Source organism: Pygoscelis adeliae, unplaced genomic scaffold (assembly GCF_000699105.1).
Source record: "Pygoscelis adeliae isolate BGI_AS28 unplaced genomic scaffold, ASM69910v1 Scaffold41, whole genome shotgun sequence".
Classification (NCBI taxonomy): domain Eukaryota; kingdom Metazoa; phylum Chordata; class Aves; order Sphenisciformes; family Spheniscidae; genus Pygoscelis; species Pygoscelis adeliae.
In genome coordinates this window covers 5,258,434-5,274,121 of record NW_008824373.1, presented here as the reverse complement: position 1 = coordinate 5,274,121, position 15,688 = coordinate 5,258,434, and the positions used below count along the sequence as shown (strand labels likewise).

Here is a 15,688-nt window from a genome sequence, read left to right as displayed (position 1 = left end):
CAACCCTCCTGGTGTCATATTCAGCAGTGATTGATTTGGGAAGGCAGTGAGTGCAGCAGTTAGGAATGTGGAAGAGATGGGAGGAAGATCAGAGGTGTTGGTGGCAAATCAGGGACATTGAAACATGAAGATCTAAGGAACCACTAGCCAGGGGCGAGGGTAAAGAGCTTGTATATGGCATGCTTTCTGACCTTACATTAAAGCTCATATAAGCTTGATTGAGGGTCCTTTATTCCAGTTTACAACAGGGTTACCGTGCCTTTCCTCCTGTCATCTTAATTGTAATAAAATAGCTGCACTTTTTGTGATACTTGAGCTTTAGCCCAAAGCCATGTTTCTGAACAGAAAGACAACTGTTCCCATTGGGCATGAACTCTGGTGGTTTGGTTTTCCTTTTTAAGTGGTTGGTTTTCCTTCCCTGTTGCTTCTGGAAGACACACTCCAAAGCAATTTGAGTTTCAGAACTTAGTGTTTGGAAGGGAAGTGTATTAGTTTTTCTTAACTTTGAATCAATATTTGGTTTAGGTGAAGCATAATAAAGTTAGTACCCAGAAACAAGGGAGACATGCTTATGGACCTTGTACGCAGTGGGAGGCTGGAGGACCTGAGGTTTTGCACGCTGAGATCCCAGCCTCCTACGCATGGGGAAGGTAAAAATGAGGAGTAGATGAACAGTTTGATTCCGTACTATGAATTTATTAATCCATGCTGTGCTGAGCTGATGCAATGGCTGGTGGTGGGGAAGGGTATCCCCTCCTTAATGTTAAGTATAGCGTGTGGCCTGCTGCCTTAAGCCTGTCCTAGCTGCCTGCATAGTCTGAAAGAGTTGCTTTTAAGGAAAGTGGGTTCTCAGTTTCGGTGTTCATACTGGTTATCAGTAAATTTGGATCTCTGTTTAAGTGAAGCTATATTTTTATAAAAGTATTCTTTTAAACAGTTAAGTGTATTCTTTGGAAAATAAGAATAGAAGTCAAATTCATTTGTAGACAATCATGACATACTGGTGTTGACGAAAAGTTTAACATTAATAGAAATAGTTCCTTTCGTATGACTCATAATGATTTTCAGTGGGAGGTTTTCCTGTATTTTTTTTAAATACAAGGCTGTTTGTACTGTAATTAGAAGTGAATTTAATTTTTATGCTTGTCCATTCTAGGTACAGAGATCCAGAAATAAGCAGTTACGTGAGCTGTTTCCAGATGGATTTAGTATTCATCATACAGGAATGCTGCGGCAAGACAGAAGTTTGGTTGAGAACTTGTTTTCTAACGGACATATCAAAGTCCTAGTTTGTACAGCTACGCTTGCCTGGGGTGTCAATCTTCCTGCTCATGCTGTTGTTATTAAGGTAAGAGCTTCCATTACTCTGCACATGGGTATCTGTCTTAAAAGAAACCTGTAAAGAAGCTTAGGTAGCAAGATCTTTATTGTGGGGTTTGGGCCTGGAGGGGAAATGTCTGATTGACTTGAAATGTTATTTATATCTCATTAAACTGATTCTCTCCAGTGGGAGTCTAGTTTGTATAGTAAAGATTTAAATATATCAAAGATTATGAAAGGATTAGTTAAAGTACACTTCTCAAATCATGCTATATTTGCTTAATTTCAGTATTCAGCTCATCAGGATTATATTCATGTGTATTTATGTTAATTTTTATTAACTTTTCCTCAACCAGGGAACACAAATATATGCTGCAAAAAGAGGCTCCTTTGTTGACCTTGGAATTTTAGATGTCATGCAGATATTTGGTCGAGCTGGACGGCCTCAGTTTGACAAATTCGGAGAAGGTGTCATTATTACAACTCATGATAAACTCAGTCATTACCTGACTCTTCTTACTCAGCAGAATCCAATTGAAAGCCAGTTTCTTGAAAGCCTTGCAGACAACCTAAATGCAGAGGTAACCTTTGAATCATTTAGAGAAACTAGCAAACTTTAAAGGATTAATATTATTTAAAACAAAAATGCAATATTGTCACACTTAAAATATCTAAAATGGAAATTTTATTTATTACTGGTAGTCTGTAGATGTGTATGTTTAAGAGGAGTGAACTGTTACACATGTGAAAATGTTGGGGGCCTTTTACAAAAGGTAGTAGGTATTAGAAGTAGTACGGAGGGTCAAAATACCATTAAGATAAAACTGCAGAAACACATAGCATTTACCTTTTAATCAGAAGTGCTTTATTAGAATTTAGTAAGTGTTCTGCATAACTGCAGATTAAAATCCGCAAAAAATTAAAGCATGTCTGTCTGTCTATAAACAAACTCACTTCACATGGTTGACTGCAATTTAGGAAGAATAATGTACTTGGCTTGAACTCTTCTCTTTGTTCTGTTTTACAGTGGTAATCAGAACTGGTTTATTATAAATAGCAAGTTCCCAGTTTGCTTCAGTTTAAATCTTAAAGTGCATTTTCTTTGAAAATGCTGTGGTTGTATTGAGCGCGCTGACCTCTGTCATATTAAAATACAATGATTCAAAAGCTATCTATTGTAATAACGAATTAAAAATATGTATATACACACACAGACACTTTTTACAAGGAACTCTCAGAAATTTAAACATGCTTAAATGAAGAAGAGAATACTGTTTTTCAAAGGTACCGGACATTTTTTTCAATAAAAGTAAAGGAGTTCAGCTAAACTGAAATATCCAGTGCCATCTGGATATTAAAACATCCCTTTGAAAGATGCGAAGTTTATTTGGTCTATTGGGAATAGTCTTGGGTTTTTAAGATGCTTGTTCTATCTATGTAATTCTTACATATTTCTGTTTATTTTTTACCTTTTTATCACTTTAAAGTCTTTGCATTATTCAATCATAAATAATAATTTTAAAAGGAAATTCTGGAAAGGAGCAGAAATTGATACAGTGACCTTTTAAAATGTTAAGATTCATTCCTTGATTCTTTACAAATGACCAAGTTTGATCATTCATGATTTTGGTTGATTTTTTTTTTCTTTTAAGGGGTCTCATAAGTTATTTCTTCAATTCCTGTTAACAGGAAAAATCTCTGCCCAAGTACAGTCACACATCAGAAGCAGAAGGTTTAACTGTATTCCAAGTATTTCCACACACAAATGTCAGGGAATGAAAATATTGACACCTGTCTGCGCTCACAGCTACTCCTCTTTACCTCAAGGCTCTGGAGTGGTCTGAAAACAAGGCGGGAGAGAGAAATTTAACTCCCCCAGAACATGAGACACAAATGTGACGAAAAGGAGCCATTTGCAATTTTCCCATCCCTCTTTCTACCACAAAGGAGAGAGAAAAAATAAACGGAAAGCATGCTTGCAGTGGGCAGGTGTTGAGCTCTCAACCATTTCCTTTTGACAGCACTTTTGTATTCCTGGAGATAGACACCTGTGAATGTTCTCTAAGTGGAACTGGATGGATATTCAGTTCTTTAAAATTGGATAGTAGCAACGTACACATTAGCAGTAATAATCTAAATCCTGGAGTTGGTTGTGAAGGCAGGAATTACCTGTAGTTATTGGTGAGCACCCCAAGACGTTAGGATGGATAGATCTGGTCCTGGGATACTGTGTACCTTTTCACTAGGAAAGAATCCAGCCAGATTTCGTAGAAAAGCTTTGTTCCTTTTCTTGAGATACATGAAGTAGACAAGGAAAAAGAGTTAGGTATCCTTTCCTTCACAGCAAAGGATTTGTTTTTCTACTTTTTTAATTTTAATATTAGAAATTTAGTCCTCCCATCTCACAGAAGGCCTTTCAGGTCAGTGAAGAACTACAAAGACAATGGAAGAATAAGCACCTGTTGTGAACTAGGTCAGAGAAGATCTCTATGATCGACTTACTGTGAAAAACAAATGGCATGGCTACACGCTACTGTTTTTTCAGGCTTGGTCTGTATTCCTCCAAACTGTCCAGAAGGTGTGTGGATGTACTGGTGTGCCCACCTGAATTATACCAGGAATCTCAAGTATTTCTTCCACTGAGCTCCAGCAGAAAAGCTAGCTTTTGTGGGGAAAATGCTTTACTGACATACCCTAAAAAATCTTGTTGGTTAGCTTAGCAAAAGAAAGTTTCAAAGAAGATATAACAGCTCTCTATAACTAGCGGGAACTAGAAGTGAATAGGAGAAAGAAAAGAGAAGTTTGGCCAATGCCAGTACAAGAATTAATCACCCTGTTCATAAGTAAGCTTGCCTGGAATATAACATCTGGAACAGTCTGTCTTTTATCAGTAGTGAAGATAGAAGTAGTTCAATTTTTTTATATGGTGAAGATTTTGTAGTAAGTGATGGTATTTGTATGGAAGATGTGATTGCATAGGAGGAAAAGATTTGACTTGATGAACCAGGAGTTCCAGTCTTATTTCTTCCCTCTCAGCTGAGAATGTAGTTAAGAAAGCATGAGATGTAAGCTATTAATTTTCAATGTGTAATATTTTGTAGAGAGAGAGGTTTTAACGGGCAGCATGTTGTTCCTCTGATCTAAGCTGTAGTTCCAAAATATCACAAATTTTCCAGCAAGGCCAGAAAGCAGAGATGATTGTCACATGCAAGCTTAAAGGAAGTTTTTTTGGGGCTTGGTTTTTGGAGGGGGGGGTTGGGGGGTGTTGAGGGGACAAGTGAATTTACATTCATTGAACTTTTTATGTAGAGGAAAGAATTTTTTAAAAATCTAAATGTAATTCTATTTTCAGTATCAAAGAAAAGACGTATTTGGTTATAGTTGCACTTCAGGATTCTTCTCCCTTTCCTCCTTTTCCATTGTACAGATTGCACATTCTTAGTTTTAAGTCCTAGGTGTTTATCTCACCGGAAGTACTTAGAATGGCTTAACAAAATATTTCTAATGTAGCAAGTGACTGCTTGTATGTTTCTGTATGTTAGTGTACTAGATAGTAAATTAAGGTGCCAAACTGCTGCTAGCATTGACTTTGGTGCAGTTAGCACCAAAAAAAACATTGAAGGTGGAAAAGACCTGGTTGATTGTTAGAACACAAAACAATTTTAATTTGTCCCAGGCTTGTGATTTTCACAGCAGATTTTAAAGGTAGTGGTATCTTCTCTTTCTCTTTTTTTTCTTTCTTTTCCCTGCATTTAACAGTAAGCACTCTACTAGCTTAAAAGCTGTTAAAGAAAAAAAAAAATCACTGAAGACTTGGAAAGGTATATACCATTCTGTAGCACCAGCTGAGTATGTCAAATGGATACTTAAGAGGAAAAAAAAGCGTCAAAAAGCAAGACATTCAAGGGAGAAAGGGCTCTGTGAGCTTAGAATAGTAATGTCTACAGTGATTATGAAACACTAAAAATTGTACAAAATAAAAAAAATGAGTTGCAGCAATTTTAGATAAGACTGACAACAATAAAAGCAATCTTACTCGTGAAGCTTTATTTAGATTTTTACCTAAAAAGAGAAGGATTTGTTCGTCCGGGGAAGTATGTATTTCTGCTAAGTAGTTTCTTTTCAAATGTGTACACATTACTGAAATTCTTTCCAGAAGTAGAGGAAATCTCAATAGAAATTTAATGACTTTTAACAGTAATTGAGTATCCAAGTAGTACTTTGAAAAATATTGCTGGTAGACACTGCAAAAATAATTTGGTTACACTGAAGGTGTAAAATTAAGAAGTTAATTCTCCTGCCCTGTTAAAATAGTAGAACTAAAGAAAAAAATAATGGAATAGAACAATAATTCTGTTTCATAGGAGGTAGTAATCTTATCCAATCCAAGATATATAGGAAGTATGTGATGTACGGTATAATAAAAACTACTTCTAAGTGCAGCACTTCTACCGCAGGATTTGGGGTTTGGGGAAAAGTGCAGGAAACTGATGAACTCGCTTAGACAGAACTATTTCTTTTCAGATTTTATGTAATGGTAGTGTTATCTGAAAAGAACAGTGTACTCATGGCTTTAAATTACTGTAGATTCTGTGGCTGCAGTACAGTTACAGCAGCTGAAGATGCAGTCAGAATTTTGTTAATCACTATGATAAATGGTTGTTAGTAGGAATAGCAATGGAAAATGCTGAAAAGCAATAGAGTAACAAGGGCATGAAACCACCATTTTTTTTTGTCATCTGATATGTGTGATGTTACTTATCCTTCTGTCATGACATACAGGAAAAATTAGCGCCTGCCAGATTACAGGAAATCAATACTATAAGCAGATACAAGGAGCTATTGTGTTAGGTTTTTTTGGAAAGTAACTTCTTCATTTCTTTATAATTGGAGCCACTCTAAACTTCTGTATATGCTGATTTGATCTAAATTAGTGGAATCCTCTGAGAAGGATACAGGTGTGTTAGAATTGTTATGTTTACCTGGAGATGACTGGTAGGTCATAGGCTGCAGCATTCTGAAAAAAATAAATACATTTTAAAACATATGCCATTGTATTGATCAGTAGATGGTCTTAGGAAGTTGGTCATCTTTTATAGACACTGTCCCTTTGGCAGTAACAGTAGCACTATATGGAGACAAAAATACATGTTTATTGACTGATCTGTTATAGAAATCTAGACAGTATGCTGATGACCACTGTCATCTTTGCCGTAACAGAGCCTGTTGTTAGCACCAGCAAATCTGCACTGATATATAATAAAATGACATACTTTAGGAGCAGAGCCTGCTTTTATTACAAGTCATTCAGGAAATCCAAATGCTTATGCTGTAGTTGTAAAGAGAAATCAATTAAAGTCCAGAAGAACTGCTGAATTGTTTAAATTCTTAATTTATTATAGACAGATGAGTAGCTGAAAGAAGAACTAGTAGAACGAAGGCAGCAGTTGGAAATATGGGAAGACTCCATGTTTCCACAAGAATATGAAGTTGCTTTTACCTAGACCAGGTCTCTTGGCAGAAATAGGTAGGTGTTAAGAATGAGGCAATGATTCAGATATTTGGGGTAATACAATATGTAATCCTAGCCACACAATCGCTAAGTAGAATCCAGAGCCTTGAATTTTGTATCTAGGCTTATGTGGTGCAGGAGAGAAAATTTGGGTAATGATGGAAAAAAAAATGAGGGTATTTTTAATTCTCATTTCAAAATTAATTTTCTAGAAGCAGAAAATTTTCAGAGAGGACGGGCAAAGGAATAGATCAGCCTCTATGAAAGGAACACACCAGTTTGCCTGCACGGTTCGGGCGAGAACAAAGACAAATGGGAGATTATATGACAGAGTTTTATGAAGTAATGAGTGACATGGCAAAAAAATTGCACCTCTCCTGGGACAAGAAGCAAGAATTATTGGCTGAGATGAGTCAGTGGCAGGTTCAGAAAACACAAAAGGATGCCAGCTGGGTGGTTAGACATGGCACTCTTTGCTGCAGGGAGTTGTATCTAAAAGGTAGAGTAGTTCAAAAACTATACAAAAATGGAATAAAAATCCATTGAAAGGTATCAAATGCAAAGGCAAAACCTTTAACTAAAGACCTTGAGATGCAATAGTTTAAGAATTTGGGAGAAATTTATGTGGTGCTTGTTTCTCATTGCCACTTTCAGCCCTTCAGCATTTGCCATTATTTAATCTCAGAGATCACATGCCGGCCTTGATGTCCCAGTGCATTTGTTCTTAGGAAAGCTACAGACTGGGAAAAGCTGAAATATACCCAACTTCATTGAGCTGACACCAAAATTAAGACTTGGAACATGTATTTCAGCACCTCAATCCACTGAGAATTCTCTCCTGAAGATTTGTTTTGAGTTTTGCTTTGGGGTTTGGGTTTTTTTCTTCTAAAAATGAGCAGAAGAGTAAATGGTCAGTGATGCTCAACATAGGCATGGAGATGCCCTTTTTCTTTTCTGCTGAAGTTGTGCCACTGGGCATAATGGAATGTAAAAAGGAATAAAATAAGTAGCTGGTTAGGGTGCTTAGTCGAGAGGAGCGAGTCCTGGGTCAGTTGACCAGCTGGCAAACAGAAAATACCTACGGCTGTATTTTCTGGAAATACAGGAAGAAAGATAAGATGCAGGGGATGTGGTTTAATTAGACCATAAACTTTAACTTATCTGGGAACTATCATCAATAGCTCATACAATGCAGGTCACCATTCCTTCCCTAATTGTTTCCACCTGATAGAGCCCTCCCTGACATCCACAGCTGGACCCCAGCTTGTTGCAGGGATGACTCCTTTGCTAGAAACTGAGGAGAGGATTTGCAGTACCGGACAGTAGCTATACCTTCCCCAGGGGTATGCCTTTCCTCGCATTTACTTACAATTTTGTTGTGAAGCCAGAAACATGAGGTGGTGACTTGTTTAGTTTGGACAAACCTCCTAATCTGTTTTTTGCCTTGAAAGAGTGGGCAACTATTGTGGTTCTCAGAAGAGACAGAGTTTCTTCAAAGCCCTTCCAAAAAAATCACTCAGGAGCTGGGTGGCTCGATGGCTAATCTGGATATATGAGGCAAAGTGCAGGCTGGACGGAATTGAAGTTTTGCTCCCTCGGTGTCCGGGGCCCTGACCTGACCTGAATGAGACCAGCAACCTCATCCATTCTCCCCCCACCTTCTTCCATTGGAGTTAACAGATAATGACAACTCTTGTGTAGTTTGGTTGTACTTATAAAAAGTCCTTTGGTCACATGTGGTTGGAGGAGATTCTGTGCCACTTGGGAAAATTCTAGTAGCATTAAGAAATTATTTCAAAAGCCATACAGTAATAAGACCATAATCACTTCAGATGCTGAAATGGTAATTCAAAATACACTGGTTTCCAAAGCAAACGGAAAATTGCTTATTAGGTTGTTAGAAAGATTCCTTGCTCTCTTGCCTTAACAACAAATATTTGATTCATATATAGAAATTTTTTGTCAATGTAATCTGGCTCAATTATATAAATATAATAGTAATTAAACATTCTTATGTTAAAAATACAGTATATTGTATAATATATGATAATATATACTGTATATAATATTTATTATGTATTAGTAATATTTTGATGCCCTTTTCTAATCTGTATAGAAATATCAGAGAAAAAAACTTCATTTTTCAAAAACTACCCCCAAAAAGCTGTGCTACTTGTATCAGTTTACACTTTTTTGAAAATCAGAAACGCCTCCTCTGAAATACTGTTCAACCTGATAAAATCTGTGGGATAGCATTTGTAAAAAAAAAATCATTTAATGAAAATGCAGACTACTAAGCACATCACTCGGTGATGGTGACATCAGCCATTGAACAATTAGTTGAAAATTCGTGATGCTGATGATTTTTTTTTTATTTAAAATGACACAGTGAGTTGGATTAATACAGTACTCGAGTTTCCATTTTGTGAACGCAACATGATTATTTGTATTTGTACAGTTGAAAAAAAAAGCATTTTGTGATGACTGGTGCAATCAAACAATACAATGTCAACATAGTAAATATTTCTACTCATTTATTATTCTATCTGTAACAAAATACATAATACATGGTTGAGGAAATGCTGGAAAATTTAGAACTTTTTTTCTTCTTTGTTTATTTTAATAAAGTATCACCTTGTCTATTTATTGATTTCATGAATACTACATATTCTAGGTCTTAACAGAGGTCCTCTCCTAACTTTGTAAATAGTTTATTTCATAATTACTCTTAAGTGTTTGTATTAATAAGGTAACTTCCATCATTCATACTCTTTTAACAAAGGTATACGTTTTCAAATAATCTATAAGAACTTCACTTGAACACTAGATGGCAGCAAATATTTGGAAGTTGCCTTTTTTTTTTTGGCTCTGCATATTCTTCAGTGAACATTCATTGAAGTTGGTGGAGGAAGGAAAGTGCAGTATTAGATTTCAGTACCATATCTGAAACCCAACTGTATTTCATAATCACTTTTTCCCCCTCAGTTTTAACTTACGAAAATAATTAATTTATAAGTAATAGAATCAGATATTTGAACAAATGAGGCAAAAAAATGTGTTTTGTTTTGTTTCTTTTAATTGTCAGACTTCACTGTCATCGGTAATGAGAATTTTATGTTTCCATGATTGTGAAAGTGGTTGGTTGGGGGGAAATGTTGCTATTGGACTATGTTGTTATGCTATTTCAAGTTGTGGACTGAAAGATATTTGAATCGTGGGAAGAAACCAAATGCTGAAATTAACCTGGGTAGCAAATTGAGTAATAATAACCTGTGGGCTGTATTAGATGTGTTCCCTGTAGTAGTCTATGAAGAACTGAATGTTTTTGTACCTACTTCAGTGCATTGTGTAGCTACACACTTTGAAAAACAACACAATGGGGCTTCCCGCGACCTCCCTATGCTGTTGAAGAACAAAATATCACTTGAAAAATATGTGAGACAAAGGTTGGGGTTACTCCATGCTATTAGTCACCGATATCAACAAGGTTTTGCCAGATTTAAGTTATTTTAACTTAGGGCAGATTTCGCTTGCATTATTATTTTTGACCACGTATTTATGTTATTTCAAAAAGAATATATTATTATTAAGGTCTAGATGCTTAGATCTGAACATACATATGAAATGACTTACAGTTGATTAGGGTATTTTAATTTTTGCCAAGTCATGTGGAATGTTTATATGAAATCCAAATGCCAATAAAACAAAAATAACTTAAAAAATGTAGTAATGGATCACAAAAATTTGGTAAGAGGACTGACTTGTTTTAAACAACCAGCAACAACCAAAAGATATTTATTTATGGGACATGCAGGAAATATTAAATTCTCCTGGTAAAATCAGGTTAACTGGAATAAGCAGTAAAATGCTTCTCATGAATGTAACCAATACAAAATAGAGCTGAAGTTATGAAGTAAAAATGTATGTGTGGTAAAAAATTTGGTGATAAAACTATTGAGTTGGCAAAAAAAGTCACCTAGTAAAAAAACTGTTTTGGTATACCTGATTTGGCCTTGAAAAATAAATATATATATATATATATATATGTGCATATTACCCGCTCAATTTTGTTACATTTTGATATAACAAAAATGTAGCAGGTACCTGTATGTTTGACTTGCCAGATACAAAAGGAGAAAACTATTTGTAAAAACTGTGTATAAACAGATTGTCAAGTATGAGGGCATGCTGAAGAGAATCCTAAAGATTGTTGGTATCATTTGGTTTAGGACTTGAACCAGAAAGTGCTTTTACATTGGTATGAAAAATTAATCTTTTAAATGTAGATTTTTTTTTTATAAAGGTACTCTTCTTTAAATTACCCTGAGCATCTTCGCTAAAGAATTATGTTGTTTTGTTTGTCTGTTTTTATAGCAAGCTTGCTCAGTATCATCTTTTAATTGTAAAAATCATAGGTGGTGTAGGAAACATCGTGTCGGTCACTGTATCTATAATATTATGTCACAGAACATACCATGTTATTAGATGTTCATAAGATGAAGATGTGTAAATGGTTCAAGTTATTGTCCTATGATTATTTGAAAATAATTTAAGTTGGAAACATACTGACACTTTCTTTAATCTAGTGCTAACATTCTGAATGCCGTATGTTTTCAGCCAAATACTTATGTTCAGCTGTAACATATACATTTAATTTTGTCTCTTTTCCCATTTCCAGATTGCTCTTGGAACAGTAACTAATGTGGAAGAAGCAGTAAAGTGGATAAGTTACACTTATCTTTATGTACGGATGAGAGCAAATCCATTAGTATATGGCATCAGTCACAAAGCTTATCAGGTATAAAATGCATTTTAAAAAAATCTGTAACCTGTTCTGGGTCTCTAATCCTTCCCTGATGTGAGGATAAATATTTGCTATTTCTGCTTACCTGACATCAGCAATTCTTTTAAAGTGCTTAGAAAAAGATATTTTCTGTAGCAGAGTATTTTTAACACTAAATTAAGAGGCCCCTTCTGTTCACATAAAAATACATTTTAACTGGCCAAGTTATGCTCCAAAGGACAACTCTCATTCTTATCAGACGGTTACTGTAACTTAGCCTATTGTCAGTGTTTCAGTACTGTAGGCTAGATATAAATGATAAAATAAAGCATTCTTGAGCTGCTTGCTTTCCCCCCGTCCCCTTCAGCTTCTGTTTTAGAATGTTTCATCCCATGACATCTTATAAATTATAAAATGACATTTTTAATTGGTTTATTATTTTCTTTCTTGTGATTTAGTGATTATAAGATTTTTTTTATTAATTTATTTTGAATTTTCTTTTGTTTATTTAGAAGTGTTTCATGCAGTGATATAAATCAGAGCACGGTTACAGAGGTTTTTTTCAAGTTTTTTTCATTATCTGTAATTTTTAGGAATTTTAAGAGTTTACCGATTATCTAAATATTGTTACTTTTTTCTGTACAGCTGTTTATAAGCATTTAATGTTAACGTATTTTGGACACGGGTAATTGAGCCTAATGCAGGTGAAACTCTCACAAGTGTATGGTAACTGCAGTTTATTTCACGTGTCCTGAGTCTGTTTTGTGACTTCATAATTTGTTATGATGTTGTCAGCAGCAGTTGTTTTGGTCATTGTAACATGTAGAGATATACCTCAGGAGGTATTTTTTGGATAGCTTTTGTGTCTGTCTGATAGTGGAAGCTGCAGTGGAAGTAGGTAGGCTATTGTTTAAGCAAGCTTCTGCAGACACCTTTAGATCTCTGGTCATCTCAACTCTGTTTTGTATAAAAAGCCTTACACTACATTACTGTATGTTAATATAACACTACATAACACAAATCACAAAGTAATAGAAAAATGAAAAGCAGAAATTGCTTTGCTAGTGAGAAGAATGTTGTTGTCCCATTCCTATAAATTCCTTCTTTTTTTTTCGTCAAGTATTTTCGACCAGTGTTATTAACCAATTTTAGATTAAAAGAAATGCAACCATGGTGGTGGTAATTGGTGAAAAAAAAGTAATACAACACTAACAGAAATGTTTTTTATAAATTTAAAAAATAATGAACAAGAGTTGCTCCCTCTCCCCTTGCTTTTGTATTTTTATTCAGCTGCTGAGAAAATGGAGATTGCCAGCACTTGTCTTTTCCTGCCACTAACCTCCTTTCTGCCCCTTCTGATTTGATGTGCTAATAATCGACATTCCTATTTTTGTGTTAAGGCAGTAACAAATTGTATCAGTTTGAAGTGTTATCCATTCATGTAGGAGCAAACCCAATGCCAATCCCCATATTTTCTAGATCAACCAGTTTTAAACTTCAAAGCTAATGTGTTATAGACAGTATACGGATGGTATAGTGCCAGATGTGGGCATAACCGCAGATTTGCTCACTTAGGCCATTCTATTCCTTCTGTTCTGGTTATAGGTATCCAATTTTCATAATTGGTATCTTATTGTTTCTTAGTAATGTTGCAGCGTGCCAATTTCTATCTTTGTTTTGGCTGACAGCCAATCTTACCCATTCAGAATCCATATATCTGCATAACCATCATGGGTCACACTCTTCCCAGCTGTTCGGCGGGGCTGAGAAGATGCAAGTTCATTCTCCTTGCCCTTTCCACAGGCGCTCACCTCATCCAGTAATTACTTTAGGGCACAAAAGGTCCAGACTGTCCACACAAAATGGGTGTGTTTTACTGCACAGGGAGACCAGGGTGAGCGTGCACCTGCCGTGCACTGACACATTCTCCACCCCGTGTGTTGCTGCTGGGATATTACTGTTCTCCACCTAGCCCGTTTCGGGGCTATGCCTAGGAGTAGGCTACTCCAGGCCCACTGCTTTGGTTTGTGACTTTTCAAGTTGTTTGCCAGAAGTGCCAATAATGCCTTTTACTGAGTTGGGAAAATGGCAAAAATTTATGATGAGCAGCAAGAAGAAATAAAGAGTGGAAGGAAGAAGTGGAGCAAATGTGAGTGTCATATCAGTGAAGCCTGTGGTATGAATTACAGGCATTTTCTCATCCTTTTAGGGTTCCAAAGCAAAGGTGGCTGGTTTTTTTTAAGGTAACCCCTTTGTCTGTTTTCTCCTCTTTTTGGTTCCACTCTTTGGTGTTCCCACAGTTAAGCAAAGCTTTTTATCCCCATAAGCTGTATGTTTATGTTTAGAACATCTGTAAAAGTTAGAGGAGCTTGTCCCCAACGCTTCTCTCAGTGAGCTAGAGAAAACAATGTGAATAATAATGTACTTTATCATGCATTCTTAAATTTCCATATGTGTACTCCAGACCTGCTCAGTTTCTTGCTGTGGACATGCCAAGGCTTGTTTTTAAGAGTATGTCTTAAAGCTGTTCTAGGCTGGGTCTTTTACTCTGTGGGATTTCTAATTATGCAAGTTCAACAAGAAGGGTGCTAACCATGGATTCTCTAGACTGGAATATTGTTTCACAGCCTTTTCAAGTTGGTGACCTTTCTTTTAAAGTTAAAACCTTTGTATTTGTAAAAAATGTTAGTCTACTGTTACAGCTTTAGCTTTTTTATATGTAAGGCAAAAGATTGGCAGGTAATTTGGACTGCCAAAGGAGTAGGGAAGTGTTTTGATATTTTTAAAATTTTTTTCCCCCTCTTTAGTTTTAAGAAATGTTAAACATCTGGCATCCTGATCTTTTTTTTTTTGACCACCTCTGCTCTGAAATCTGACCTCAGTGCATGACTTACTATTGAGAAAAGCACTCTAGACCTTTGTCATCTTAGCTTTTTGACTTGAAACTAAGGCAAGCCATAACTAAGGAGAAACAGCTTCAGAGTAACTGGCCAAGACAGGGAATATTAGTAACTAGTCTTGCAGCTGCTTTGTGGAGATGGCTGTGTTTGTCTGCAGCTTCACTGAATGGGAGATGAAGCACTTTGGCACAAAGACAAAACTGAATCCTGGCCCAGGGAAAACTAGAGCAAACCAAGGCATAGCAATTCTTAAGGCCTGTTCTTTTTTGCAGTCTTGGTCATATATCTCTGGTGCAGATTTACCAAGAGGGCTGGTATGACTTACTCTGTAGGAAATCTGAACTATACAAGCCCTGAAATAAGAATGCTGCCTGTGGACTAGAACAGAGTTTCAGTCCTTTCAAATTTGGTGATCATTGCTTGTGTAATTAGAGCCATATCTCAGGTGCGCATATACCAGAGGGTTAACATGACTATGAATCCCTTTTCACCCATCCCTGTCAGTCTGGGTATCCCAGGTGCATGATGTGGAAACACACAATTATACAGCAGTCCCACTCAGATGGCAGTTTTGCCCCAGCCTTGTAGGTACTAATGAGATAATGTACATTATTGCTTGGACAAAATGTCCAAGTTCCTGAACTTTGGTATGAATGGAAGTGGTGTTGGGCACAGCAAGCTCCTTGTGTGCTTTTAACGTGAATGTTTATATGGCATGTCTACAGCTCAGTAATTAGTATATCCCAGCTGACATACCCAAAGCTTTTGGTGATGTTAGAGTTTTTTTGCTAGTAAACATTTCAGCCATCCAATTTGAAGCTTATTCTATTTAGGATACAATTAAAGTCATCCTCATGTCAGATACCCAGGCAAGGTATATCTTCGGCCGTTTTCATAAACAGAAGATACCATAAGATGGCATGTTTTTGTAATGATAATTTCATAAAGAATATCTTATCATTAAAACTTCTTTCAAAAACTTCAATGTAAATTTATTTCTTAATCAGGCTACTCTTTCATAAGTAATATTAGTCTACATTGTATTGATAGTCTCGAAGCATTGTAAAAGAAATATTATTCTGATTATTTTGTCCTGTACAGACAAGTTTTGGTCAATAATGTCAATGTAACTGTTATTAGTGAGATCTCGGGAAAATCTTGACTTAATAACTG

General features: G+C 36.0%; 1 protein-coding gene across 1 annotated transcript in view; it reads left to right on the top strand.

Annotated features, from left to right (window-relative positions):
* ASCC3 (activating signal cointegrator 1 complex subunit 3) overlaps window positions 1-15,688 on the top strand; it is a 273,528-nt gene that overhangs the window by 167,296 nt on the left and 90,544 nt on the right. Inside the window, exons 14-16 of the mRNA XM_009320160.1 lie at window positions 1,157-1,348; window positions 1,677-1,901; window positions 11,511-11,630. Of these exons, the coding sequence (XP_009318435.1) occupies window positions 1,157-1,348; window positions 1,677-1,901; window positions 11,511-11,630 (537 nt within the window). The remainder of the gene's footprint in view (window positions 1-1,156; window positions 1,349-1,676; window positions 1,902-11,510; window positions 11,631-15,688) is intronic.